Source organism: Gossypium arboreum, chromosome 12, assembly GCF_025698485.1.
Source record: "Gossypium arboreum isolate Shixiya-1 chromosome 12, ASM2569848v2, whole genome shotgun sequence".
Classification (NCBI taxonomy): domain Eukaryota; kingdom Viridiplantae; phylum Streptophyta; class Magnoliopsida; order Malvales; family Malvaceae; genus Gossypium; species Gossypium arboreum.
This window is the reverse complement of record NC_069081.1, coordinates 94,494,340-94,520,614: the sequence shown is the minus strand read 5'-3', so window position 1 is coordinate 94,520,614 and position 26,275 is coordinate 94,494,340. Positions and strand designations below refer to the sequence as shown.

General features: G+C 34.2%; 4 protein-coding genes across 4 annotated transcripts; 3 read left to right on the top strand and 1 right to left on the bottom strand.

Annotated features, from left to right (window-relative positions):
• Positions 1 to 844: 844 nt before the first annotated feature.
• Positions 845 to 6,179, top strand: LOC108478749 (histidine kinase CKI1-like). Its single transcript, XM_017781214.2, has 8 exons — positions 845 to 884; positions 1,650 to 1,711; positions 2,265 to 2,504; positions 2,581 to 3,228; positions 3,322 to 3,697; positions 3,775 to 4,349; positions 4,427 to 5,554; positions 5,653 to 6,179. The coding sequence occupies exons 2-8, from the start codon at positions 1,658 to 1,660 to the stop codon at positions 5,854 to 5,856; spliced, it is 3,225 nt and encodes a 1,074-aa protein (XP_017636703.1). The 5' UTR covers positions 845 to 884; positions 1,650 to 1,657; the 3' UTR covers positions 5,857 to 6,179.
• A 3,529-nt stretch (positions 6,180 to 9,708) lies between these two features.
• LOC128279260 (histidine kinase CKI1-like) lies at positions 9,709 to 12,848 on the top strand. Its single transcript, XM_053022950.1, has 6 exons — positions 9,709 to 9,954; positions 10,031 to 10,639; positions 10,758 to 11,133; positions 11,212 to 11,786; positions 11,869 to 12,802; positions 12,844 to 12,848. The coding sequence occupies exons 1-6, from the start codon at positions 9,709 to 9,711 to the stop codon at positions 12,846 to 12,848; spliced, it is 2,745 nt and encodes a 914-aa protein (XP_052878910.1).
• On the top strand, positions 12,847 to 13,406 carry LOC108477928 (histidine kinase CKI1-like). The gene is made up of 2 exons (XM_017780393.2): positions 12,847 to 12,996; positions 13,096 to 13,406. The coding sequence occupies exons 1-2, from the start codon at positions 12,853 to 12,855 to the stop codon at positions 13,297 to 13,299; spliced, it is 348 nt and encodes a 115-aa protein (XP_017635882.2). The 5' UTR covers positions 12,847 to 12,852; the 3' UTR covers positions 13,300 to 13,406.
• A 778-nt stretch (positions 13,407 to 14,184) lies between these two features.
• On the bottom strand, positions 14,185 to 25,814 carry LOC108479430 (vacuolar protein sorting-associated protein 51 homolog). Its single transcript, XM_017782011.2, has 20 exons — positions 25,306 to 25,814; positions 24,972 to 25,111; positions 24,677 to 24,731; positions 24,449 to 24,556; positions 24,069 to 24,167; positions 23,861 to 23,938; positions 23,694 to 23,771; positions 23,227 to 23,379; positions 22,955 to 23,055; positions 22,786 to 22,853; positions 17,609 to 17,682; positions 17,409 to 17,475; positions 16,785 to 16,900; positions 16,154 to 16,417; positions 15,927 to 16,043; positions 15,581 to 15,652; positions 15,445 to 15,495; positions 15,074 to 15,304; positions 14,814 to 14,990; positions 14,185 to 14,670 (listed from the first exon to the last, which is right to left on the bottom strand). The coding sequence occupies exons 1-20, from the start codon at positions 25,474 to 25,476 to the stop codon at positions 14,551 to 14,553; spliced, it is 2,340 nt and encodes a 779-aa protein (XP_017637500.1). The 5' UTR covers positions 25,477 to 25,814; the 3' UTR covers positions 14,185 to 14,550.
• Positions 25,815 to 26,275: the final 461 nt, after the last annotated feature.

The window sequence follows — 26,275 nt, the reverse complement described above, 5'->3', positions numbered from 1 at the left end:
TTTATCCTTTATTTTTAAAAATAGACAAATCAATTTATATATATTAGATTAAAGAACAAGCTGATTTTTTTGTTAAAACTTCATCCAATTTTACTCTTAAAAACTGGAGTAGCTAATGAAATAATCAAATAATTAAATGTGACATACCACGTGTATCTCATGCTGATGTATATGAAATTTTCTAAAAAAAAAGGATAATTTTACTCTTTAATCTAACTTAGAAAAACTACTTTACTTATTTTTGACTCATAATATAAATGACTCAACGGTATTTTTCCTTAAATTCCGTATATTTTTGTGTATATATATAGTAAAAGCATTTAACAAATCCTCCTTCATTTATTAGAATCTCATATGAGATATCATGCAATAATTATCATATCTTCTCTCATTTATATAAAATCTCCTAAGATTACATAAACAAAAAATTCATTTTATGATTTTAACATTATATAATTTAAAATATTCAATTTAACGCTATAAATTTTATTTTTATAAAATAAAAACGTGTCAATCACATCATATCGCAGTTCATATAAATTCTTTAATAAAACACATGCGATAATTTAATATTAAAATTCCAGAAAAGTCATAAATAAACATAAAATAAAACTATGATAAATAATTAATAATTAAGAAATAGAAAATCCAGTTTAATTTATATTACCATGTGCTGGTATTACAAAACAAAAGGCTGAATTTTGCATGAAGCCAACGTGCATGCCTTTCCATGCCCCATTAATTTCCTTATATTTTTTTATCCTCTATTTAAACATTGTCTTTTATCATCATTACTCCAAAAATATATATATATTCTTAATTTTATTAAGCAAAATATAATCTCATCACATCCTTTGACACTCCTGTACTCAGTCATCTCTCAGGTTCTATTTGTCTTCTAAATTCTCATTCTTTTTCTAATCATTCATACATATATATGCTAAATTCTTATACATTAGTTAGTTTTATTTTGTTTAAGAAATAATGATGTAATTTTGTATAAAAATAATGATGTAATCTATTACAAGTTTGAGATTTTTTTGGATAATTAAGATTTTTATTTATTTGAGTTATGCCCAAAAATATTCTTTTTTTTTTCTTTCATTGAATTAATTTTTATATATTTTTTCAAACAAGAAAGAAAAGGTATAATTCGAAAAGATTATTACAATTATATGTTGAAGTTAATGATAAAAAATATCATCTTATTTTTCTTAATTAAGAGATTCATATTTTTTAATTGGAAATTAAAATTTAAAGTTAATGAATCTCTTAATTAAAGAAAAAGAAACAATTTTATTCAATAAAATTATACGGATTGGAAAGAAATTTTAAAAAGATTGAGAGAAATAATGGATTTTCTTTTATTTGTAAAAAATTGGAAATTTTGTATGGTGAAAGATTACAATAATTAACCATTAGAATATATATATATTTTTAAAAACCCTCTTTTCCAAAAAAAAGTATCTTTAAGAAAAACCAAAAAATTTCCTATTTCTTTTCTCAATGTTGAATTTTCTTCAAAGATGGTCATATATATATATATATATATATATAATAAAATTTTAATCCAATAATTAAAATGTTGTTATTTTTCATCAAAATTATCAACATGAAGGTGAATGTTAAGTTGATTTTTTATAATGCAGAAAATGTAATGAAGCTGAGCATATCTATAGCGTCATGCCCTGTCATAATCCTCTTCTTATTGGTAATTTATAGTTCTTCTTCAATTTTTCTCTTTTCTATTTTTCTTATTTTTGTGTTACATGTATAGTAATTGCTTTATCAGTTCATGAATGGCTATATAAATTTATGAAAAGTAAATTTTATTTTATAAATAATGGTTTTTTTTCTGAATTGATAAATACCTTTTGGACTATTGAAACTTATCTTTGTTTTGAAAAAATAAAAATCCTTGCAAATTTGCTTATAATTAGATTCGCGCCATAATTGAGTTTTTTTCAACCGTTTTATTTGAGAATTCAAAAGTTCGTTAATTATGTATATTTAGAAAAAATTTTAACTATCGAATAAGATATTAACTCATTTATTAAAAATAAAAAACTATTTCATTGATATCTTGGTATAATGGAGACTAATTCATTCGAATCCTCTTATATGGCTGGTTATGATTTGCCTTAATTACTTTTACGTATTACGAAAAGTTTTATATTGATCCTTAGATTTAGATATAGCATTTTAGATTAATATATATATATGAGACGTAAAAAAATTTTTAATGAACAAAGTTGTCAATGCAGGCGTTGTTGGTGTTGATACCTCCAAGCATAATGATCACATGGTGGCATAAAACAACCAGACAAATCGAACAAAATGTGGATTTCAATACCCATAGCTTGGATTCTGGATTTCAATCACAAATTCACATCATTGCAGATTCAATACCTCCATTAAATTCATCTGCTGCAAGTTTAGCAAAGCTTTTAACTTCTTCCTTCAACCAAACTGATGAAATCTCATTCGATGAGATTGAAACTAAGGTATGCATTAAACCATATACATACATACATGTATACATTGATACATAGAATTAAGAATGTTACTTGTTGTTTGCAGGTGGCACCTACATTGTTCCTTGCATTTACTACAATTCCATACCTGTCTCAAATTTCATATGTTGGATTAGAGGGTCTGTTTTTTTCTTACCACATTGATGGAAATCAAACTCTATCAACATATGCTAACTCCTCGTTTTCGAGCCGAAAGAAGCATGTTTGGTACAAGCAACCAGTGGATAATCAAACAGGGAAGCTATATGGAGAACCTGTTAGATCCCATTCATTCAATGTTGTGAATACAAGTTGGTTTCAAGTAGCATTAAATCATTCATCGGGGTATTCTTCATTAGAAAATGGGTGGAACAATGGTGGGGAACCTTTGTTTCTCACTAGTGTTAGCTTGCTTGGAAAAGGTGTTATTGCCATGGGAGTACCAGTTAAAAGACTAACTGATAGACTTGGTGGTATTAATCTTTATGGTGGAAGCTTAAGCTTGATTACAATGGATGAAAAATTATTACTAAATGGAATCCCAAACACCAAATTCATCTATGTTAATGGTACTATTTTCTTACAGTTTATGTGGCCAAATGGTGTTAAAAATTTCCCATGCAGCAATGATACCTCAGAAACCTATATGATGGTCATTGATGGAAAAGAGTATAATGTTCGTTGTTCAACAGTCAAAATCTCCGGAGTACAATCCGTATGTTATCCGAATTCTTCATTTTTCTAGGTGTTTGCAGTGTTCATGTCTAGTTTTATTAACGAGTTTCAGTTTTTTGGTTTTGGTTTTCAGGTATATGCTTTGGCTTTACCACATGAAGGAATAGCAAGCTTTGTTTATAGCAAAATCAATTTTTCTCACATTGCTCTTGTGGTAACAATGGTGTTATTAGTCATCCCTCTTGTTTTCTTCATATCATCAATGACCACCAATGCTCAAAGGGAGATTTACCTACATGATAAGCTCATTAAACAAATGGAAGCAACTCAACAAGCTGAGAGAAAAAGCATGAACAAAAGCCTTGCTTTAGTTGGTGCCAGCCATGATATCCGAGCAGCCTTAGCCGGTATTACCGGTTACATCGATTTATGCCTGGCAAATGCAGCCCCTGGGTCGGATTTCGAGACATATTTGAAGCAAATGAGTCTTTGTGCACAGGATTTATTAGGTAAATTCATTTCACTTGCCTATTGGTACCAAAACTTTGGGCAGTCTAATCTAAATAGTTGTATATATAAATTGCAGGGCTATTGAACTCTATACTTGATACTAGCAAAATTGAAGCTGGAATGATGAATTTGGAAGAACAAGAGTTCAATTTGGCTGATTTGATTGAACATGTGGTTGATTTATATCATCCTGTGGGTATGATTAAGGGTGTTGATGTTGTTTTAGACCCTTGTGATGGATCCATTATTAAGCTCTCACAAGCGAAAGGTGACAGAGGGAAACTCAAGCAAATATTAAGCAATATATTGAGCAATGCTGTTAAATTTACTGTTGAAGGGCATGTATGTGTTCGAGCTTGGGTCGGAAAGCATGATTTCGAAACCGAAATACTTGCTTCTACTCGGAAAGGTTTAGGCAAGTACGTGCCTCGTTTGTTTTCCGACAAAAACGAAGGCAATGGTGATGTCAAAGCGGAAAGTGCAGTTAGACAGAATCGTGATTTGGTGGAGATTGTGTTCGAGGTTGATGATACAGGTAAAGGTATTCCAAAAGAGAAACAAAAATCAGTGTTTGAAAACTATGTGCAGGTTAAAGAAACAGCAGCTGGACAAGTAGGTACTGGTTTAGGCCTTGGAATTGTTCAATCTTTGGTAAGTTACAACTATTACCTACATACATACATTTCCATGTATCGATGAATTATCTAATTCAGAACTTACTTTATTAGGTACATTTAATGGGCGGAGAGATTGGAATTGTTGATAAAGAGTTTGGTGAGAAGGGAACTTGCTTTAGATTCACCGTTTTCCTCACAGCTTGTGAGACTCAAGGTGCTGCCATGTATGGTGGCACAAACTCGAGCTTTGCCATTCGAAATTCTAGTCCCAAACTCGGCATTCGTACTCCTAGTCCCAAGTTAGACGGATCACAAGTCGTTCTCTTCATGCAAAACATCGAAAGGCGAAGAGTTTCACAAAAATTCTTGGAGAGTCTTGGTATAAGTGTATTAGTTGTAGATCAATGTCACCAGTTTCCATCTGCTATGAAAAAGATACAACCCAAGCTAAATTCTTTACACCATTCTTCAAGGAGATCAGATATGAGTTGTAGAAGTGATATCTCAAGTTCGAGTTCTAAAGATATGCCTTTAAGTGCCATGGAAGGAGCTGAACATAAATTGCCTTTCAACCGACGCAAAGATACACCGAGCTTCAATCTACTTGTGATTGATGTCAATGCAGAGTCATTTTCCGAGCTGTGGAGGATTGTTGCTGAATTCCGAAGAGGCCTTCATAGTACATGTTGTAAGGTGATTTGGTTAGATAAACCGACTTCACCTTGCATCGATCCAAAAAGACTCGATCCCGATGATGAAATTCTGTTACAACCTTTCCATGGGTCACGTTTGCATCGAGTGATAAAACTTCTTCCGGAATTCGGAAACTTGTCACAAGGTATTTCATCTAGTTCAGAAAGTTCAAAGCATCCATATAGCAAGACAAGGTTGAGAAACACTCAACGTAATGACGAGATACAAGAATACATCAGTTCGAGCGATGAACAGTATAGTAAGCAAGGATCATCATCACCTACACTAGTGTACACGCGTGGTAGGTTGAAATCAAAAAGAAAGAACGAGGACAGTGCCGAGTCGAGTAACGGCGAAATGCCCTTGATTGGGAAAAGAATATTGATTGCTGAGGACAACAAAATGCTAAGCATTCTTGCTATAACTACTGCTACACAGCTTGGTGCCGATGTTGAGCATTGTGAAAATGGAAATGAAGCTTTAGAACGAGTGTGCAATGGTCTCAAAGCTCAGAGAAACTATGATTATGTATTGATGGATTGTGAGGTAATGTATATAAATGATTTCTCACTACTTCATGAACTTTTAATGTGTGGTGGATTTAATGAGTTTTGATCTTTGTTTCTCTGTGTGTGATCTGAAAGATGTTGCCGATGAATGGATATGAAGCAACGCGACGAATTAGAATTGAGGAGGAACGATATGGTGTTCGTATTCCGATCATTGCGTTGACCGCTCATAGATCAGGGACGGAGGCGTTGGAAGCTGGAATGGATGCTCATTTGAATAAACCTCTTGTGGCAAATGAATTGATGAAAGTCATCGAAAGTCTCCAGACAAAAAAATGATGGCTGAATTATCTCATGCTATACTTTTATATGTTAGGTTTTGTACAACATGTGTTGATACATTGTGGGCAAGAAATCTAGTGGGTAGTAGATCTCGACGTACAAAGTTAGAACTATGTTTGAGTCATTTATTTAAATAAATAGCATATGAGGGATGCAAAGTTTGAGTCATTTTTGCTTGTATAAAACAAGTGTTGCTTCAGCTTCTGGGGAGTTTACCAGTAAGACAACCATGCTGCCCTGAAGCATAGCTTTTTTGCTGGCTTCCAAAGCAACCTGCAAGGGGAGCTCCTCTGCTGCCTCTTTTGAACTATATTGTTATCTTCTGAGTGATTGAAACTCCAAAAGTGTAAAAATATTTTCAAGAGCAGCAATTGCAGACAGAAACCTGATATGTCCCGTAGAAGGTAACTAAACGTGCTGGCAACATACTGTTTAAGAGCGACTTGGGCAGCCTGAGACCACATAAGAGTATCATTATACGGAGCATTGTCCTCAATATGAAAGTAAACTATATTTTCTTATGAACACAAAGAAGCCTCAGTTCTAGTTGAGACACATGCTCAACAAGCAGTGACATAAAGAGCAATCTCTTGTCTCCATCAAGTACAAAAAGCTAAAGACATCTCCAAATGTCGAGATAATAAATTATTTGACTAACAGACACTTGTAAAATGTGCATGTGAAAACAATGATATAATTGTTAATTAATTACGTTTGATATTCAGATAGCCATTCCGTAATCATGAACAAGAACAGATCAGGAAAAGCAAATGCACCCAACTAACGAAGAAAACCCAGGAGATTGGCACAAGAAATCTTGATATCTAATGGTAAAGCTTTGCCTATCTAGCTAAGTTCTTATACATTAACTTTTGTTTAAGAAATAATGATGTAATCTTGTATAAAAAAAAGAAATAATGATGTAATCTATTACATTACAAGCTTGAGTTTTTTTTTTGTTTTTGGTAATCTTGATATGCCCAAAAATATTTTTTACCTTTTTTTTCTTTCATTAAAATTAATTTTATATTTTTTCAAAAAATAAGAAAAGATTTAATTCGAAAATATTATTATTATACCAATAAATATTGAAGTTAATGATAAATAAATCTCATCTTATTTTTTTCCTTAATTAAAAGATTCACTTAATTTGCGTGTGTGTATATGTAGCAGTATTACACTATCCTTTAGTGTAGTTTCTTGGGGAATATCTTGATTTTTTTTTAATAAAAAAAAAGTCTGGGACGAAACAGAAGAAGAAGGACAAAAAATTTTACGATACGAAAAGGAGCGAATGGAGAGAACATAAAAAGCCATAAGGTATGAGCTTAGAGCCTTATGTCACTCTAGTATGCTAATAACTTCATTGGCTACTAGATCTACTCTATTTTTTGTGGTGATGCTATTTTTTATTTATTCTTGGCAAAACTTAATTAAGTTGTGTTAATTATTTGGATACATTGTTTATATTTTGTAGTATTTTCAAGAGTTATTACTTTCGTCAAGATTTTGATTTTATCAATCATTTTAGAGATAAATGGATGCGTTATATTTGTTCATACAATTAAAGGGTCATGGAGGTGTTTTTTCGGATTAATTGGAAAGGTAGTCTACTTTTAATTGTGTAATTAAATTTGAGTTTATTATTGAGGGGTGACGTTTCATGCAATTTGTATGAATTATTTAGATAGATTCATTCATTAGATAAAAAATATGAAATTGAAAACTATTTTTAGGATGACGAATATAATGATAAATATTTTTGTGAAAGGAAGAATTAGACGAAGGATTTATATTAAATTGGCTAATTACTTTTTACTCCAATTTAACTTCATCTACAATGTGGATAAATATGCTATGGAAAGAGTAATAATGAAAACAAAACCATGTGACACCATTTCTGGTTAAAAGTAAAGGCATATAGCTCTATGGGATTTCATTTGGTTCTTAATGCCATCACATTATACGTTTTTGTCAAATTTACCTTTTTCGTCATTTCACCTTTTTCCAAAATTCAATTTCATCCAATTCATCACTTAAAATATATTGTATAACCTACCCTCTAAATGGCTGTTAGATTGGTTAGGGGCTCAAAATTACATATATAGGTGTAGAGTACATACCTTAGTCCCCTCTCATATTTTTGTTGTGCGCCCAATATATATTTAAAGACATATGGTAATTAAAAGTTAAAATCGGTGAATCACTTAATTAAGGAAAAAATAAGATGAGATTATATTTTATTTAATAAAATTATATTGATTTAATTTGCATGCAAACAAAAGGAAATAAAACAATTTAAACAAGGGTGAGAGAGATAATAAATTTTCTTAGCTATAAAAATCAACATCAAAAGTTTTGAAGAAATTTCTTATATCTTTTCTTAATGGTGAATTTTATTCAAAGACGATTCATATATAATGAAAATTTGAATGATAAAATTGGTTTTAAGCATATTTTTATACTTTGAATTTTTTTTATAATGCAAAAATTTAATGAAGTTCAGTTTATTTATAGCGTCTCGCCTTATTATAGTCATTTTATGGTAATTTATAGCTGTTTTTCAATTTTCTTTCTTTCTTTAAAATTTTTGTGTTATATGTTTAGTAAATGTTTTATAAGTTCATGAATGGCTATATAAGATTTTTTTTTATTTCTAAATTGATAAATAGCTTTTGGATTATTGAAAGTTATGTTTGTTTAGGAAAAATTTAAATACTGGCAGAGTTGTTAAAATTTTATTTTTGGATAATTAAGATTTTTATTTATTTCAGTTGTTCCCGAAAATATATATTTATCCCTTTTTATTTTATTAAAATTAATTTTTATATTTTTTCAAACAAGAAAGGAAAGGTTTAATTCCAAAAGATTATTAGGATACCATTATATATTGAAATTAATGATAAATAAATCTTATCTTTTTTTCCTTAATTAAGAGATTCGCAGATTAAAAGTTAAAATCAGTGAATCTCTTAATTAAGTAAAAAATAAAATAAGATTGCATTTCATTTAGTAAAATAATATCGATTTAATAGGAAAAAAACAAAAGATAGTGAGAGAGATAATGGATTTTCTTAGATTTGTAAAAGGGAAAAAAAAAAAAAAGACTTAGAAAGTTTTGTAAGGTAAAAGATTAAAGTAAATTCTTGTATCTTTTCTCAATGTTGAGTTATATATATATATACAAAAAGCTGAATGGTAATTTGAAATGCAGAAAATATAATGAAGCTCAACATATTTATAGCGTCACGCCCTGTTACAGTCTTCGTTTTTCTGGTAATTTGTAGCTCTTCTTCAATTTTTTTCTTTTATCTTTTTTTGTTAGTAAATGCTTTATAAGTTCAAGAATGGTATATAAGAAAATAAGAAGTAAATGTTATTTTATATGTAATGAATGTTTTTCTTTCTAAATTGATAAATAGCTTTTGGACTATTGAAACTTATCTTTGTTTTGAAAAATTTAAATGCTTGCAAATTTGTTAAAATTTATTTTAAAACTTTGCTATAAGAATTGATTGGCATTATTATCGGGTATTTTTCGACTGTTTTATTTGAGAATTCAAAAGCTTGTTAATTAGGTATATTTATTAAAAAAAATATTTCAAGTATCGAATAAGAGTTTAATACATTTATTAAAAAAAATTATTTCACTATATCTTGATATGATGGTAACTAATTCATTTGAATCCTCTTCTATGCCTGGTTATGATTTGGCTTAGTTCCTTTTACATATTGCAAAATGTTCAACATTGATCCTTAGATTTAAATGTATCATTTTAGAGTAAAATATATATATATATATATATATATATAAGACCGTAAAAAAAATTCTAATGAATAAAGTTATCAATGCAGGCATTGCTGGTGTTGGTACCACCAAGTATAGTGATCACATGGTGGTATAAAACAACAAGACAAATTGAACAAAATGTGGATTTCAATACCCATAGCTTCTATTCTGGATTTCAATCACAAATTCACATCATTGCAAATTCAATACCACCATTAAATTCATCTGCTGCAAGTTTAGCAAAACTTTTAAGTTCTTCCTTCAACCAAACTGATGAAATCTCATTCGATGAGATTGAAATTAAGGTATGCATTAAACCATATATATACATACATGTAAACATTGATACATAGGATTAACAATGTTACTTACTCTTTGCAGGTGGCACCTACATTGTTCCTTGCATTTACTACAACCCCATACCTGTCTCAAATTTCATATGTTGGATTAGAGGGTCTGTTTTTTTGTTACTACATTGATGGAAATCAAACTCTATCAACATATGCTAACTCCTCGTTTTCGAGCCGAAAGAAGCATGTTTGGTACAAGCAACCGGTGGATAATCAAACAGGGAAGCTATATGGAGAACCTGTTAGATCACATTCATTCAATGTTGTGAATACAAGTTGGTTTCAAGTAGCATTAAATCATTCATGGGGGTATTCTTCATTAGAAAATGGGTGGAACAATGGTGGGGAACCTTTGTTTCTCACTAGTGTTAGCTTGCTTGGAAAAGGTGTTATTGCCATGGGAGTACCAGTTAAAAGATTAACTGATAGACTTGGTGGTATTAATCTTTATGGTGGAAGCTTAAGCTTGATTACAATGGATGGAAAATTGTTACTAAATGGAATCCCAAACACCAAATTCATCTATGTTAATGGTACCATTTTCTTACAGTTTATGTGGCCAAATGGTGTTAAAAATTTCCCATGCAGCAATGATACCCCAGAAACCTATAAGGTGGACACTGATGGAAAAGAGTATAATGTTCGTTGTTCAACAGTCGAAATCTCGGGAGTACAATCCGTATGTTATCCGAATTCTTCATTTTTCTTGGTGTTTGCAGTGTTCGCGGCTAGTTCTATTAACGAGTTTTGGTTTTCAGGTATATGCATTGGCTTTACCACATGAAGGAATAGCAAGCTTTGTTTATAGCAAAATCAATTATTCTCACATTGCTCTCGTGGTAACAATGGTGTTATTAGTCATCCCCCTTGTTTTCTTCGTATCATCAATGATCACCAATGCTCAAAGGGAGATTTGCTTACATGATAAGCTCATTAAACAAATGGAAGCAACTCAACAAGCTGAGAGAAAAAGCATGAACAAAAGCCTTGCTTTAGTTGGTGCCAGCCATGACATCCGAGCAGCATTAGCCGGTATTACTGGTTTCATCGATTTATGCCTGGCAAATGCAGCCCCTGGGTCGGATTTCGAGACATATTTGAAGCAAATGAGTCTTTGTGCACAGGATTTATTAGGTAAATTCATTTCACTTGCCTATTGGTACCAAAATTTCAGGGGGGTCTAATCTAAATATTTGTATATATAAATTGCAGGGCTATTGAATTCTATACTTGATACTAGCAAAATTGAAGCTGGAATGATGAATTTGGAAGAACAGGAGTTCAATTTGGCTGATTTGATTGAACATGTGGTTGATTTATATCATCCTGTGGGTATGATTAAGGGTGTTGATGTTGTTTTAGACCCTTGTGATGGATCCATTATTAAGCTCTCACAAGTGAAAGGTGACAGAGGGAAACTCGTACAAATATTAAGCAATATACTGAGCAACGCTGTTAAATATACTGTTGAAGGGCATGTATGTGTTCGAGCTTGGGTCGGAAAGCCTGATTTCGAAACCGAAATACTTGCTTCCACTCGGAAAGGTTTAGGCAAGTACATGTCCAGTTTGTTTTCCGGTAAAAATGATGGCAACAGTGACGTCAAAGCAGTAAGTGCAGTTAGACAGAATCGTAATTCGGTGGAGATTGTGTTCGAGGTCGATGATACAGGTAAAGGTATTCCGAAAGAGAAACAAAAATCAGTGTTTGAAAACTACGTGCAGGTTAAAGAAACAGCAGCTGGACAAGTAGGTACTGGTTTAGGCCTTGGAATTGTTCAATCTTTGGTAAGTTGCAGCTATTACATACTTACTTTATTAACAGCGTACTGATTTAATGAATTAACTAATTCAAAACTTACTTTATTAGGTACGTTTAATGGGTGGAGAGATTGGAATTGTTGATAAAGAGTTTGGTGAAAAGGGCACTTGCTTTAGATTCAATGTTTTCCTCAAAGCGTTTGAGATTCAAGGTAATGCCATGTATGGTGGCACAAACTCGAGCTTTGCCATTCGAAATTCTAGTCCCAAACTCGGCATTCGTACTCCTAGTCCCAATTTAGACGGATCACAAGTCGTTCTCTTCATGCGAAACATCGAAAGGCGAAGAGTTTCACAAAAATTCTTGGAGAGTCTTGGTATAAGTGTATTAGTCGTAGATCATTGTCACCATTTTCCATCTGCATTGAAAAAGATACAATCCAAGCTAAATTCTTTACTCAATTCTTCAAGGAGATCAGATATGAGTTGTAGAAGTGATATCTCAAGTTCGAGTTCTAAAGAAATGCCTTTAAGTGCCATGGAAGGAACTGAACATAAATTACCTTTCAACCGACGCAAAGATACACCGAGCTTCAATCTACTTGTGATTGATGTCAATGCAGAGTCATTTTCCGAGCTGTGGAGGACTGTAGCTGAATTCCGAAGAGGCCTTCATAGTACATGTTGTAAGGTGATATGGTTAGATAAACCTACTTCACCTTGCATCGATCCAAAAAGACTTGATTCCCGTGATGAAATTCTGTTACAACCTTTCCATGGCTCACGTTTGCACCGAGTGATAAAACTTCTTTCGGAATTTGGAAACTTGTCACAAGGTATTTCATCTAGTTCAGAAAGTTCAAAGCATCCATATGGCAAGACAAGGTTGAGACACACTCAAGGTAATGACGAGATACAAGGATACGTCAGCTCGAGCAATGAACGGTATAGTAAGCAAGGATCGTCATCACCTACACTAGAGCGTACTCGTGGTAGGTTGAAATCGAAAAGAAAGAACAAGGACGGTGCCGAGTCGAGTAACGGTGAGAAGCCCTTGATTGGGAAAAGAATATTGATTGCTGAGGATAACAAAATGTTAAGCATTCTTGCTATAACTACTGCCACACAGCTCGGTGCCGATGTTGAGCATTGTGAAAATGGAAATGAAGCTTTAGAATTAGTTTGCGATGGTCTCAAAGCTCAGAGAAACTATGATTATATATTGATGGATTGTCAGGTAATGTATATTTATGACTTCTTACTATTGCATTAACTTTCGATGTTTGGTGGATTTAATGAGTTTTGATCTTCTTCTTTTTTGTGCATGTTCTGATAGATGTTGCCGATGAATGGATATGAAGCAACGAGACGGATTAGAATTGAGGAGGAACGATACGGTGTTCGTATTCCGATCATTGCGTTGACTGCTCATACATCTGGGACGGAGGCGATGGAAGCCGGAATGGATGCTCACTTGAATAAACCTTTAAAGACAAATGAATTGATGGAAGTCATTGAAAGTATTGAGACAAAAGAATAATGGTTGATTTATCTCATGTTGTATATTCATATGTTAATTTTTGTACAACATACACCTATACATTTTGGCAAGGAATCTAGTGGATAGTATATTTAGGAAATACTAAATTATAACTATGTTTCAAAATAAATACAGATTAATCCTTCTATTAAAAATTCATCATTAAATAATGATGTAGAAAGTATTTTATGAAAAAGTTGGATAAATGGATAAATGAATTTTTTTTTAATCTTAATCTTAAGAAAAGTCAAACCATCACTTACAACACAAATGGAGGGAATATTTAAGAGAACCAATTTGCAATTTATTCTATCATATATTGAATATTTTGTCAAGTTTTTAATAAAATGAACAAAATACAATCTTACTCCTTATATAGAGATCTCCATTATATTTTTATACCAATTTGTTGCCATCCTCTACTCTGCAACCAAAGGCAAAGGGTGGTATAATTTGATAAGATGTGATGGAATTATGTCACCCTTCTACAATTTGATCTCAATCAAGGTTTTCAAAATAAAATTGATGATTGAATTGATCAGATCATCAGTTCTTGATTTAATTAGTCCAACCAAATTGATTAAATAAATTATTAAAAATATAAAAAAAAATCTTTTAAAAATAGAGATAACTAGTTAAACTGATATTTTAGCCTAGTTAATTGAGTCAACCGATTCAAGCCCTCTTTTCAAATTAATATCCCGATCAGTTCCTAATCTAACCTATCAATCTGGTTTGTTCTGAAAACAATGGGGAATATTATTTACCAATAATATGCAGTTCAATTTTTCCTGAAAAAAAAAAAGCTTAGAATGGATGCAATCCGGTAGTCTCCAGCAATCGAGAAAAGGAAATAGGAAAGTGAGGGAAGCAAGAACATGCATGGGGACGTAATCATTTTAATGTATGTGAGATATCCATGATCACAAGGTACTTTTCAAGGATAGTAAATGGAATTTTTTTTTTTTGGGGACAAAGAAGGGCTATGAAGAGTTCGTTGTACACGAGCTATGACTCATTCCAAAATGATTTTTCTAAGTTATACAAATCAGAAACCTTAAGGTTGAATCAGATCATCTGATTATAAACGCCAACTCGGTGTATGCCACGATGTGAGCGGTAGCGAATTGAACATGAATCACGTCAGGATCAGATACGAAATTTTCCTTTCCACCATTGAATCACATCAAAAGATTACAATCCAAGCAACAATAAAGCAGGGCCATTCGTACCACTTTCAGTTTTCAACTTCTAGGGTGTAACTGGATTCTGTTCCTTCCATTTTGCTAACTTAGCTTGTATAAGTTTGTCCAAAATTGGAGGCTCGAGAGGAATCGGGTCAAGACAACGCTCTGATGCTGCAACAATCACCTACCAAACAGAAATAATACCGATATTTATCATTTTTGTTACCAGTCATACAAACAATAAGTAAAAAGAAAAAAGAGTAATATGCATAGTAGTTATGGGATATGGAAAGATCAAAGTTCGTAACCAGGGAATGTTTCTACTACCTCGTCAAGTAAGAAATCAATCGCCGCTTCGTCTTCAACAGTTTCCTTCAAAGGAGTCCTTAAGAATTGAATATCCAGTTGAATTTGCTGGAAACCACTTCGATTAAAAGTCTGGAGTCTGGCAAATTCTTGCAAGCTTTTAAGGCAAAGTTTTACTATAGTTGTTACAACGGACTCCTGCAAGAAGGAAATTCGGCTCATTTTGCTTCAATAGAAGCACTGGATATTGTTCCACTAGCTCGAGTATTCATAGACCATACCTGCGTATATTCAACTTTTGTAAAAATTTCAACCTTTTGTTTGAACAATTTTGCTAGATGTGTTTCTAAAAGCTGGCTCCTGGCTCTCTGTGTATTTGACCTAGTCATTTTATCATCTCGTAATTGGTTACTCCGGGATGAAGCAGTGCTTCCGTTGCTGTCAGAGCGCCGGTGCTTACGCGAGTGCCCTTGAGGTAAAATCTGCCTCACCTCACTTCCTATTTCCTTCAACTAGAGCAAAGCAGAGCAAAGAAAATTGAGGTTAAGCAGAATTGTTGCATAGCCAAAATATTTAGGCATATTCAACCATGAGGAAAATAAAATAAAATCGATATCCTTATTCAATCAGAAATGTTTGAGTAAACGCTAACCTCTTGAAGAAACAAATCAACGAACATATGAACTTCTCTAGGTTCCTTGTGCTGCAAATATTAAAAATAAGTTGTTGGAAAGTTGAATGATGGACTATCTTAATTATAGGAATTTCTTTCAATACAGCATACTAACCTTGACCCAGTTTGGTGTTGTAAACCGCTTTCTTAGCAGAGTAGATACCTTCTGAGTTCTCATTTTTGTATACTGCAGAATGGAACAAAATGAATTTGTAATTAACAATGAAATAACTGGCATTGCATTGAAAAAGGAAAAGGATATCTCAAATTATTAATCCAACACGAAAAATTAAAAACCATCAAAATTAAATTATGAGCTCCCTTGAGCACAATGGCATGGGACCAAATCATCGACATTCCATGAGGTTTCCAAACCGATGAACTGAATCGGGAGAGAAGACATCCCACAGTTGCAATATAAGTACTAAAAATTTCAAAAGAAGAAAGGAAGGAGTTCCTACATGGAGCAAAAGCTTTTCACCAGCTGACCGAAATATTCGACATATCTCCCCAGGAACAAAAGCAGGTCCATTTTCATAGCCTCGACCACCACCACCAGAAAAGGATGCAGCTATTTCCTAAACAATAATACATGAAAATATGACCGAAGCCCACAGAAGCAGGGAGAGTAATAGAATTATTCCATCAGCTGGTAAGATAGAATTATTAGGTGAAGACAGAAAGTTACCTCGGTAATTCTTGGGACAGCAGTTTGTTCAATGAAAACGGAAAGTTGAGCCAACACCAGGACAAGACCAGCAAGAACTTTTTCGCCGTGTGCTCCAGTTAAATCTTGATCTTGACTGGATGAACTCTTTCTTCCCGAAAGTAAGAGAAAACGATCATCAAGAGCCCTGAAGAAGTCCTGAAATCCTTCTTGAACCCAATCAATTAAGAAATCTCTCAATTGAACTAGCAGCCCTAAGTCATCATCAAGAAGTCTACGGAATTCCTGCAGTGAGCAAATAGATTAAAAGTGAAGTTCAAGGAATACACTGCACTTAAATTATAAACTATTATGCAAAGAATAATGAAAATATAAAAGGTACAAGCTCAAAAAAGAATTAAATAACAAAAAAAGGCAATATATTTATAACCCACAAATGCAAAGCAGCCTCCAAGCTTAGGCCATTTTTCAATATAGAAAGTATTTAAAGCATTTACAAGGTCATTTATATTCATCCAAGAGAGAAATATGCAGAGAAGCAACATAAAAAATGGACTAGAATTATTTATATAAATAGCATATGAGGGATGCAAAGTTTGATTCATTTTTGCTTGCATAAAACAAGTGTTGCTTCAGCATCTAATGAGTTTACCAGTAAGACATCCATGCTGCCCTGGAGCACAGCTTTTTTGCTGGCTTCCAAAGCAACCTGCAAGGGGAGCTCCTCTGCTGCCTCTTTTGAACTAACATTTACTCTCAGAAGGGCATCTGCAAATTATACATAATGAACTCAGACTTCTAAGGTAATTTTCATTAGATGGATCTACATAAATCAAAACGAATCAACTGTACTCAACTTTTCAATATTTTAAAAGTTCATGTAGGATTTAGAAATATGTATGCTTTAACATTTAGTGCAACTCTCATTTTTCATAAATAAATCCTTATCGAACATGCATTTGAAAGTAATAATGAGGCAGCTATGGATATCAATTCTGGAATAGCAATAGCTGAGCGGCAGGTCATAGACATGACTTTTGCTTTATGCTACCTTTAGGTTAATTATATTTTTAGTTAGAATTCAAGTGAACTGGGATCTTTAAAAATTGAGAAATGATTAATGAGATTTCTTTGGACCTCCATCAGGAAACAGGAAAAAGCAATAAAATGCCCAAGAGACCATCATTAGTAAATTTCAACTATATTGTTATCTTTTGAGTGATTTGAAACTCCAAAAGTGAAAATATTTTCAAGAGCAGCAAGTGCGGAAAGAAACCTGATATGTCCCGTAGAAGGTAATTAAACGTGCTGGCAACATACTGTTTAAGAGCAACTTGGGCAGCCTGAGACCACATAAGAGTATCATTATACGGAGCATTGTCCTCAATATGAAAATAAACTATATTTACTCTGATTGGAGGAAGAGATGAAATATAGATTAAAAATACAATGGGTCAAATGAGATCCAAGAAAGACCTCCAGAGAAAAACCAGGTAGAACAGCCTCACTTAACACTTCATCCATTAGAAGCACATCTGTCCAAATAATCCCTGCAAAGGATTAGGCAATCAGTAAGAAGAATAATTCTTATTTCTTCTAATCTGAATACAGCCTTTTAAAGAATAGCAGGAAAAATAAAAAGGAAATAATCTCTAGAAATTAGCCTATCCCTAAAAAATAGTAATTAGATTATGGCTAATAGTACAAGGAAATTCCTAGAACTAAGATAGAAAATCTGCTGAATTTAAGGAATTCCAACACTCCCCCTCAAGCTGGAGTGTAGATGTTAATCAAACCCAGCTTGCCCATAATTTCTTTGAACATTTTTCTGCTCAAGCTTTTGGTTAACATGTCTGCTACTTGTTGTCTAGTAGGTAGATATGAAACACAAACTTCCCCATTGTTAATTTTCTCCGTAATAAAGTGGCGATCAATTTCCACATGCTTGGTATGCTCATGGTGTATAGGGTTATGAGCTATGCTAACTGCTGCTTGGTTGTCACAGTATAATGTTATAGGTTTCGTATAGGATAATTTTAGTTCTCCCATTAGCCGTTGTAACCACATTCCTTCACATATACCGTGGGACAAAGCTTGATATTCAGCTTCAGCACTGCTGCGTGCCACAAAAGACTGCTTTTTACTCCTCCATGTCACGAGATTACCCCAAATATAGCTGCAGTAACCGCTTGTCGAGCGCCTGTCATTAACTGCCCCTGCCCAGTCTGCATCAGTGTAGACTTCTATGCTTCGATTTACATCTTTCTTGAAATGCAACCCCTTACCAAGAGTCCCTTTTAAGTATCTCAATATCCTGTAGGCAGCTTCCAAATGTTTCTCCCTAGGAGCATGCATAAATTGACTAATAACACTTACTCCAAAAGCTATGTCTGGACGAGTGTGAGAAAGATAGATAAGTTTTCCCACTAACCGTTGATATCTCCCCCTGTCTACTTCTTCTCCATCCTTATCAGTTCCTAATTTAAGGTTGGGTTCCATAGGAGTCTCGACTGGTTTGCAACCCAATAGTCCGACTTTAGAAAGTAGATCAAGAACATACTTTCTTTGAGAGATTGAAATACCTACCTTTGACCTTGCTATCTCCATTCCAAGAAAATATCGAAGATTCCCCAAGTCTTTTAAGTTGAAATTCAAGACTTAAGAACTCTTTTAGTCTTTCAATTTCAATAGAATCATCCCCTGTCAATATTATGTCATCTACATAGACAATGAGAATACAACACTTCCCATTATCCGAGTGTTTGTAGAATAAGGTGTGATCAGCTTGACCTTGAGTCTAATGTCTACTAGTCATAGCTTTGGCAAAACGATTAAACCAAGCCCTAGGGGATTGCTGTAGTCCATACAAGGACTTCTTCAACTTGCATACTTGGCCCTTGCTTCCTTCGAATCCAGGCGGAAAATCCATGTAGACTTCTTCGTTTAATTCTCCATTGAGAAAAGCGTTCTTTACATCCAATTGGATCAAAGGCCATTCTAAGTTGACAGCAATTGAGAGAAGCACTCGAATAGTATTCAGTTTGGCCACTGGTGCAAATGTTTCCTCATAGTCCAACCCATATGTTTGAGTGAAACCCCTGGCCACAAGTCTAGCCTTGTATCGATCAATGCTCCCATCTGGTTTAAATTTTGTGGTGAAAATCCACTTACAACCCACGGTCTTCTTCCCAGTAGGTAGTTTAGATATTTCCCAAGTTCCATTATCTTCAAGAGCCTTTATTTCTTCCAACACAGCTTGCCTCCATTTGGTTGACTTAAGAGCCTCTTCTATGTTCTTTGGAGTTTCTACAGAGTCAACATTAGAAACAAAGGCATTGTAGGATTTAGACAAGTTTCCATAAGATACAAATTGAGAAATGGGATGTTGAGTGTAGCTCCTAGTGCCCTTTCTTACTGCAATTGGAAGATAGATGGAAGATGAAGGAGGTGAAACTTCTTCCTCAGGACAGTCCTCGGGTAAAGATGGCATTGGCACTGCTGTTTCGGTCTCGGGCAGCTGATGTCTCCAAGAGTATACACGAAGCCCCTGAGTTTTTCCTTGTTGTTTTTCAGAATGAGTGGGCTGTTTTTCTTCATTAGTATGGTAAATCACCCTTGTTTCTTGTTGCTGAACAGTGGAGATAGGAAAAATCAGGGTCCAAAATAAGAATAACAGTGGCTGTAGGATTTTCAGCAGGTTTTGTAGTAGTGGTAGGGCTGATAGAGTCTTGAGGTATAATGAGAAGATTGCTCAAGGTCTCATCTTCACTAAGTATCTCCCCCTGAAGATGAGAGGCTGAAAAATATGGCTCGTTTTCGAAGAAAGTAACATCAAGGGACACAAACATCCGGTGTAAGGTTGGAGAGTAGCACTTGTACCCTTTTTGTGTAGGTGAGTAACCAATAAAGACACAAGTGTGGGCTTTAGGATCAAGTTTAGATCGGTTAGGTTGATGGTTGTGGACAAATGCTTTGCAACCAAATGTTTTGGTTGGGAGATTAGGAACATGAAACAAGGGAAAAAAATTTTGAAGAGTATGTAAAGGTGTTTGAAAGCTTAATACCTTTGATGGGAGTCGGTTTATAAGATAACAAGCAGTGAGGACAGCTTCTCCCCATAAATACTTTGGTACACCCATAGTAAACATAAGGGCACGAGCCACGGCTACAAGGTGCCTGTTTTTCCTCTCGGAAACCCCGTTTTGTTGAGGGGTGTCAGGACAAGAATTTTGATGTATGATTCCTTGCTCAGAAAGATAAGGACTTAGGATAGAATTAAAGTACTCTCTCCCATTATCAGTTCTAAGGGTGTGAATATTTGAATTGAACTGGGTTCGAATCATTGAATGAAAATTTTGGAAGACTCTAGAGACTTCGGATTTTTCTTTAAGGAGATAGACCCAACAAACTCTAGTGTGGTCATCAATGAAAGTTATGAACCACCTAGCCCCTGTGATGTTTTTTACCCGACTGGTTCCCCATAGATCACTGTGGATTAAAGAGAATGGTTGAGATTGAACATAAGGTTTCAAAGGATAAGGGACACGAGTGTGTTTAGACAGTTGGCAAACTTCACAGTTCAAGGAACTTATTTTCTTATTTAGAAATAGTAGAGGAAACAATTTCTTCAAGTACATGAAATTCGGGTGTCCTAGTCTACGTTGCCATAGCATGATAGAATCTTCTTTTGATGTAGATAAGGCCATCCCTTCTTGTGAACTGTTTTTGTTCCAAACATATAAGCCATTATCAACTTTAGCAGTGCCAATCATCTTCCCCGATTCCTGTTCCTGAACCACACAACCTAAAACAGAAAATTCAACAAGTACTTTTTCATCCTTGGTAAGCTTGCAAATTGAGAGTAAATTATAGGAAAGATTTGGAACATGTAAAACTTTATCAAGGGAAAAATTTTCAGTAAGTCTAACTATCCCAATTCCAGCCACCAGCGAGTAAGATCCATCAGCTATGTGAATCCGAGAGTGATCATGACAAGATAAATAGGTGTGAAACAAACTTAGATTACCTGTCATGTGGTCGGATGCACCCGAGTCTAGTATCCAGGAAGTTGTGATAGGTTCGTGTGTAGTATTTAAAGCAGTACCTTGAATAGCTAGTGACCCACTGGCTGTAGGAGTCCTGAGTAGTTTATGAAGAGCCTCAAGTTGAGTTTTGGTTAGCCGAACATCTTGAGCATCTTCTTCAGTAGTAGATATCATTGCTGCCTTGTTTTCTTTCTGTTTTTTTTCAAGATAGCCATGGAGTTTGAAGCATTTCTCCTTGGTATGCCCAACCCGATTACAGTGGCTACACCATGGCCTATTTGAACCAGAATCATTTTTATATTTGAACCTTTGAGATTGTGGGCCTCTTGAAATAAGAGCAGAGTTCTCGGAAGGACGATAACCAGCTATGGTCAATGGTTTTAGTTCTCTTGTGTCTCCCAACATAATAAAACGCCGTTTCTCTTCCCTCCTTACTTCAGCAAATGCTTCTCCTATGGTTGCCAGTGTGGTTCTGCCTAGTATTCGTCCTCGGACCTCATCAAGATCACGATTTAGTCCTGCTAGGAACTCATAGAGACGCTCTTTGTTAAGATGATCCATGAACTTGGTGTGTTCCAAGCCCTCGCCCCAATCAGCTTCATAATACATGTCTAAGTCCTGCCATAAGATCTTTAGGTGTTTGTAATATTGAGTGACTTCAAGTGTTCCTTGTCAAATATCTTTCAACTTTAATTTGATCTCGAATACTTGGGAAGCATTTCCAAGGTCCGAGTAATTCTCCTTGATATTGTGACCGTTGCGGGAAATTTTTTCCATCTAATCGATTATTTGTGATTATAAGAGAAGAGTTAAGGTCACTTTGTGGGATTCCTTGACTGTTATTTTGAGTTATTTGTGAGATCTCAGTCTCAGAGAAATTTTCGGTGTCACCCTTGGGAGTAGGGTTTCTAACAGAGAAAATAGAACAAGAAAAGAGAAGAAAGAGCAGGATCAACTGGATTCCTGATGCTCCGATATCATGAACAAATTTAGGAAGAAGAATAATTCTTATTTCTTCTAATCTGAATACAGCCTTTTAAAGAATAGCAGGAAAAATAAAAAGAAAATAATCTCTAGAAATTAGCCTATCCCTAAAAAATAGTAATTAGATTATGGCTAATAGTACAAGGAAATTCCTAGAACTAAGGTAGAAAATCTGCTTAATTTAAGGAATTCCAACAGTAAGAAAAAGGTTAAATAAGTTTATGTTTCAAAATACAAAGAAAAGAAATACAACAAACGAAAGCATTGTTTATATAATTCCAACAAAACTCAAAAACAAACAAATTCAAACTCACACCATCATTGATAAAACAATAATGGCACCAAGGATCAATTTTCTTATGAACACAAAGAAGCCTCAGTTCTAGTTGAGACACATGCTCAAAAAGCAATAACATCAAAAGCCCTCTATTGTCTCCATCAAGTACAAAATGATATTGACATTTCCAAATGTCAAGATAATAAATTATTTGTTTAGCAGACACTTCTAAAATGTGCATTTGTAAACAATGATAAAATTGTTAATTAATTATGTTTAATATTCGGATAGCCATTGCGTAATCATGAACAAGAACAGGTCAGGAAAAGCAAATGCACCCTACTTACGAAGAACACCCAGGAGTTTGCCAGAAGAAATCCGTCCCTTGACATAGTGCTGAGTAGTTTCAAAGTGCCTAGAGAAAAGGAACCATGTGACTAAAATGTTTTCATGCTTTGTATTCTAAGAAACAATAGAGTTACAACTTGTCATGGGAAATCTAATGAAGCTGCTTACTTGACAACCAAGTCTTGAGCAAGTTTAGTTGGTTGCCCCTCTGAGTCAGGAAATATTACTCGATAAGCACGGATAGCCTCCGCAAACTCAAGGACAGAACCCTGATTTGAGATAATTGAAAACAAGAGATTCTTCATTAGTCTATCTAGATGGCAGTTTCCCTCCCTCCCCACACCCCAAGCCTCCTTTTCATTTGAGGGGATGCTGGGGAAGGGCTATCCAACAAGCCATATATAAAGAAATTAACAAAATGCTAGTTTATGCTCATTTACCTCATGAGCTGCAATAGGAATTGAGTCTGAAACTTCTCCCTGTTTAGGATCATTAGACTCCACAGAAACATTCTCAATTTCATCTGGTTTAAGCTGAAGGTCTCCAAGAGATTGCTCTAACTTTTCAAGCAGTTTTGCCTGTAAGCTATCCACCTGCCCAAATACACATAAGCTAGGTCATGCATAAGAATATACTTAAACAGATATATAGAGTGATATCAAAATCCTGTTTAGAAAGTAGCATCACTGTAAGTCAAAGATATTAGCTGCTCGTTTTAAAGACTTTCAGTAATCAGAAGTTCAATTTTTTAAACAAAACATGAGAGAGAAAGAATGAAGTAATTTACATCCCTTTGCTAATGCATTGCATGTGGAGTAAAGCCATACATGGTAATTTAGTTTTTAAGCTCCATTTTGACGGAGCACAACCAGCTAGATAATTCAATCTGAAAGTTTGCAGTACAAACCGGAAAATCCAACTGCTTCAAAAGCACTGCAGCTTCAGCTCTAGCTTGAATGGATTCAGAGTCTGAAAACAGCTTTCCCTGAGAAGGTAATTTTCAGAAAAGCATTAAAAAATTTCTTTTATCTGCAATAAATCACCATACAGACATAAGGCAAAGACCAGACATACCTGCAAGTTTTTAACTATTATAGCAATCGCTTCTTCAGATGCTTGTTTACAGTCCTGAAATGACGAATCTCCATATGCCTGGTAAGAAAACAATGGTGTGTGTTAAATCTTTTGAACAGAAATTTTTGACATAAAAGCAAAATTATGCAGAAAACGAAGTGTTGAAATTAAAAAATAGAAGAAAACGAACAAGATAAGCAACAATGACCTTAAAAATTGGCATTGCTCCAGTGTAGAACTTGACAGCATCAGCATATGCTTCTGACTTGATGCACTTTTCAAGTCTAACGGGCAGATCATAAATGAACTGTTCTCCAAATGAGACAATGTTTGAGTAACTAGCAATTGCATGTATAAAGAGGAAGTAATTTTTTAATTTATCCTAAAGTGAAAATTTTTCTTTAATAACTTCTAATTCTAAGCTCTAAAACCTAAAACCATTATTTTGTCATGGGCAGTATGATCTACTTCAATAAAACATTGCATTACTCACAATTGCTACATCCAGTTAACATGTTATCAGTTTGACCTTAGGGCTGCTGTCACATTATTCACTAGCCACCACGTAGATTTAACAGTCTTTAATACCTGAACTTTACGCAGAAGATTACGTGTCCGGTGCAATTTCTCTATATGTTCTCTCTTTTCAAAAAGAGAAGTGTTGACCCCATCACTTTTAGATTGCACTGACATTATCTGCAATTATAAAAATGTAAAGGAAAAATATTCAGCTTTGAGTAATTCACTTTTCCTCGTTTGTTCATACATTATTCAAAAAATTCAACTAGAACTGACATGAAGAATATTCCAACACACCTTATCAAGCAGATGTTCCATATTTGTTTCCATGCCTACAATATTACTTTTCATCCTGTTAAAATCAATATTCCAGTACAAGAAATAGTGGTTGTGAACGAACTGCAGAAGTCCAGATAACTTGATCGAACAAACAACAGTTGCTACCACATCAAAAATCTTGCTGAATCAAAAGGAAATAACAAAATCTCTACGGATAGATATAATGTTGACAAGCCCTATAGTTTTTCCCAAATTACGATTCTACTAGCAGTGGCGGATGCTAATATTGATTTTAAAAATTGAAACAAGTTACCGTTTAATTGCATCCGTGGCACTGATAAACTTGTTGTAATTCTCGTAAACCAGCATTTGCAAATCGGTATCGATATTCTTAATTTCGGCCGCCATTTCAACATGCCTCTGAAGAAGCGCTTCCAAATTCGACTTCCGTATCTATACATTTCAATCCAATCCATGTTTTGAGGTATCAAACCCTCCAAATCAATTATAAATCCAACCAAAAACATGAATAATGTAATCCAAACGACGAATTCCATTCCGAACAATTGATTTCTATAAAAAAATCTAACACTAGAATTCAGTAAAATTTCAATCCGTAATTCAGATCAAAACTATTTGGAACGTACCAGGAGGTTCATGTACTGATCGGCATCGAAAGAAGTGGTGTCGATAGCGTCTAAGCTGCCGTGGTTTGAAGAAGCGTCGTTTGTCGAAGAAGGATCTGGAGAGTAGAAGCTCGACAGCAGATCTCTCATTCTCTTCGCCTTGTCGTCCAAAGGAACATCTTCCGTCCCCATTTTCTGCTCTTTCTACTAATGATTTGTTCAGCGCGACTCACAATAAGGGAGATTTTGGTTTTAGATCAGGAAACGAGTGAAATTTTTCACAGGCAATGAAATTGAACGACTTGGCGTTGAACAAACCAGCTTGGCTGCACGGTTATTTTGGTGCACCGTCTTTCCTTAGATGCGACGCATTTCGAAGGCAGTTAATTTGTCCGAAAGGACCCAAAAAGTCCCAAATTACAAAAACACCTATTCATTGTGTAAAAGTTTTATTTGTTTAGCGCCAATGCAATTTATTTGTTTGCATTCGCAAATAGAAATAAATAGGTCGAATTCTGATATTAGTCCTCATAAATTTTATATTTAGGTCCTTATATTTTAATTTAAAGGCTGAATTTTGCATGAAACCAACGTACATGGCTTTTCACATCCTTGACATTGGTTTTCAGTTTTTTTGCCTTGTTTTTTTATCTTTCTCAATTTCTATCATTCCTTCAATCTATTTATTTTGGGTAAATTTCAAAATAGCCACTTTTATTTACCTCAGATTACATTTTAGTCACTTATATTTGAAATGTTACGTTTTAGTCACTGAGCCGTTAATTGTCATTAACGTTAAGCTGATGTGGCATGTTGAATCACCATTTTAAACAAAAAAATTAGGTTAAATTATACAATTGATCCTCATATTTTTTTTATTTTGAGCAATTTAATTTTTTTCTTTTATATCCCTTTAACTTTTCTTTTCTTTTTTTCTTTATTTTCCATTCTCTTTTGCTTCACCCTTTGTTTTCCTCCCTTATCTGTCTCT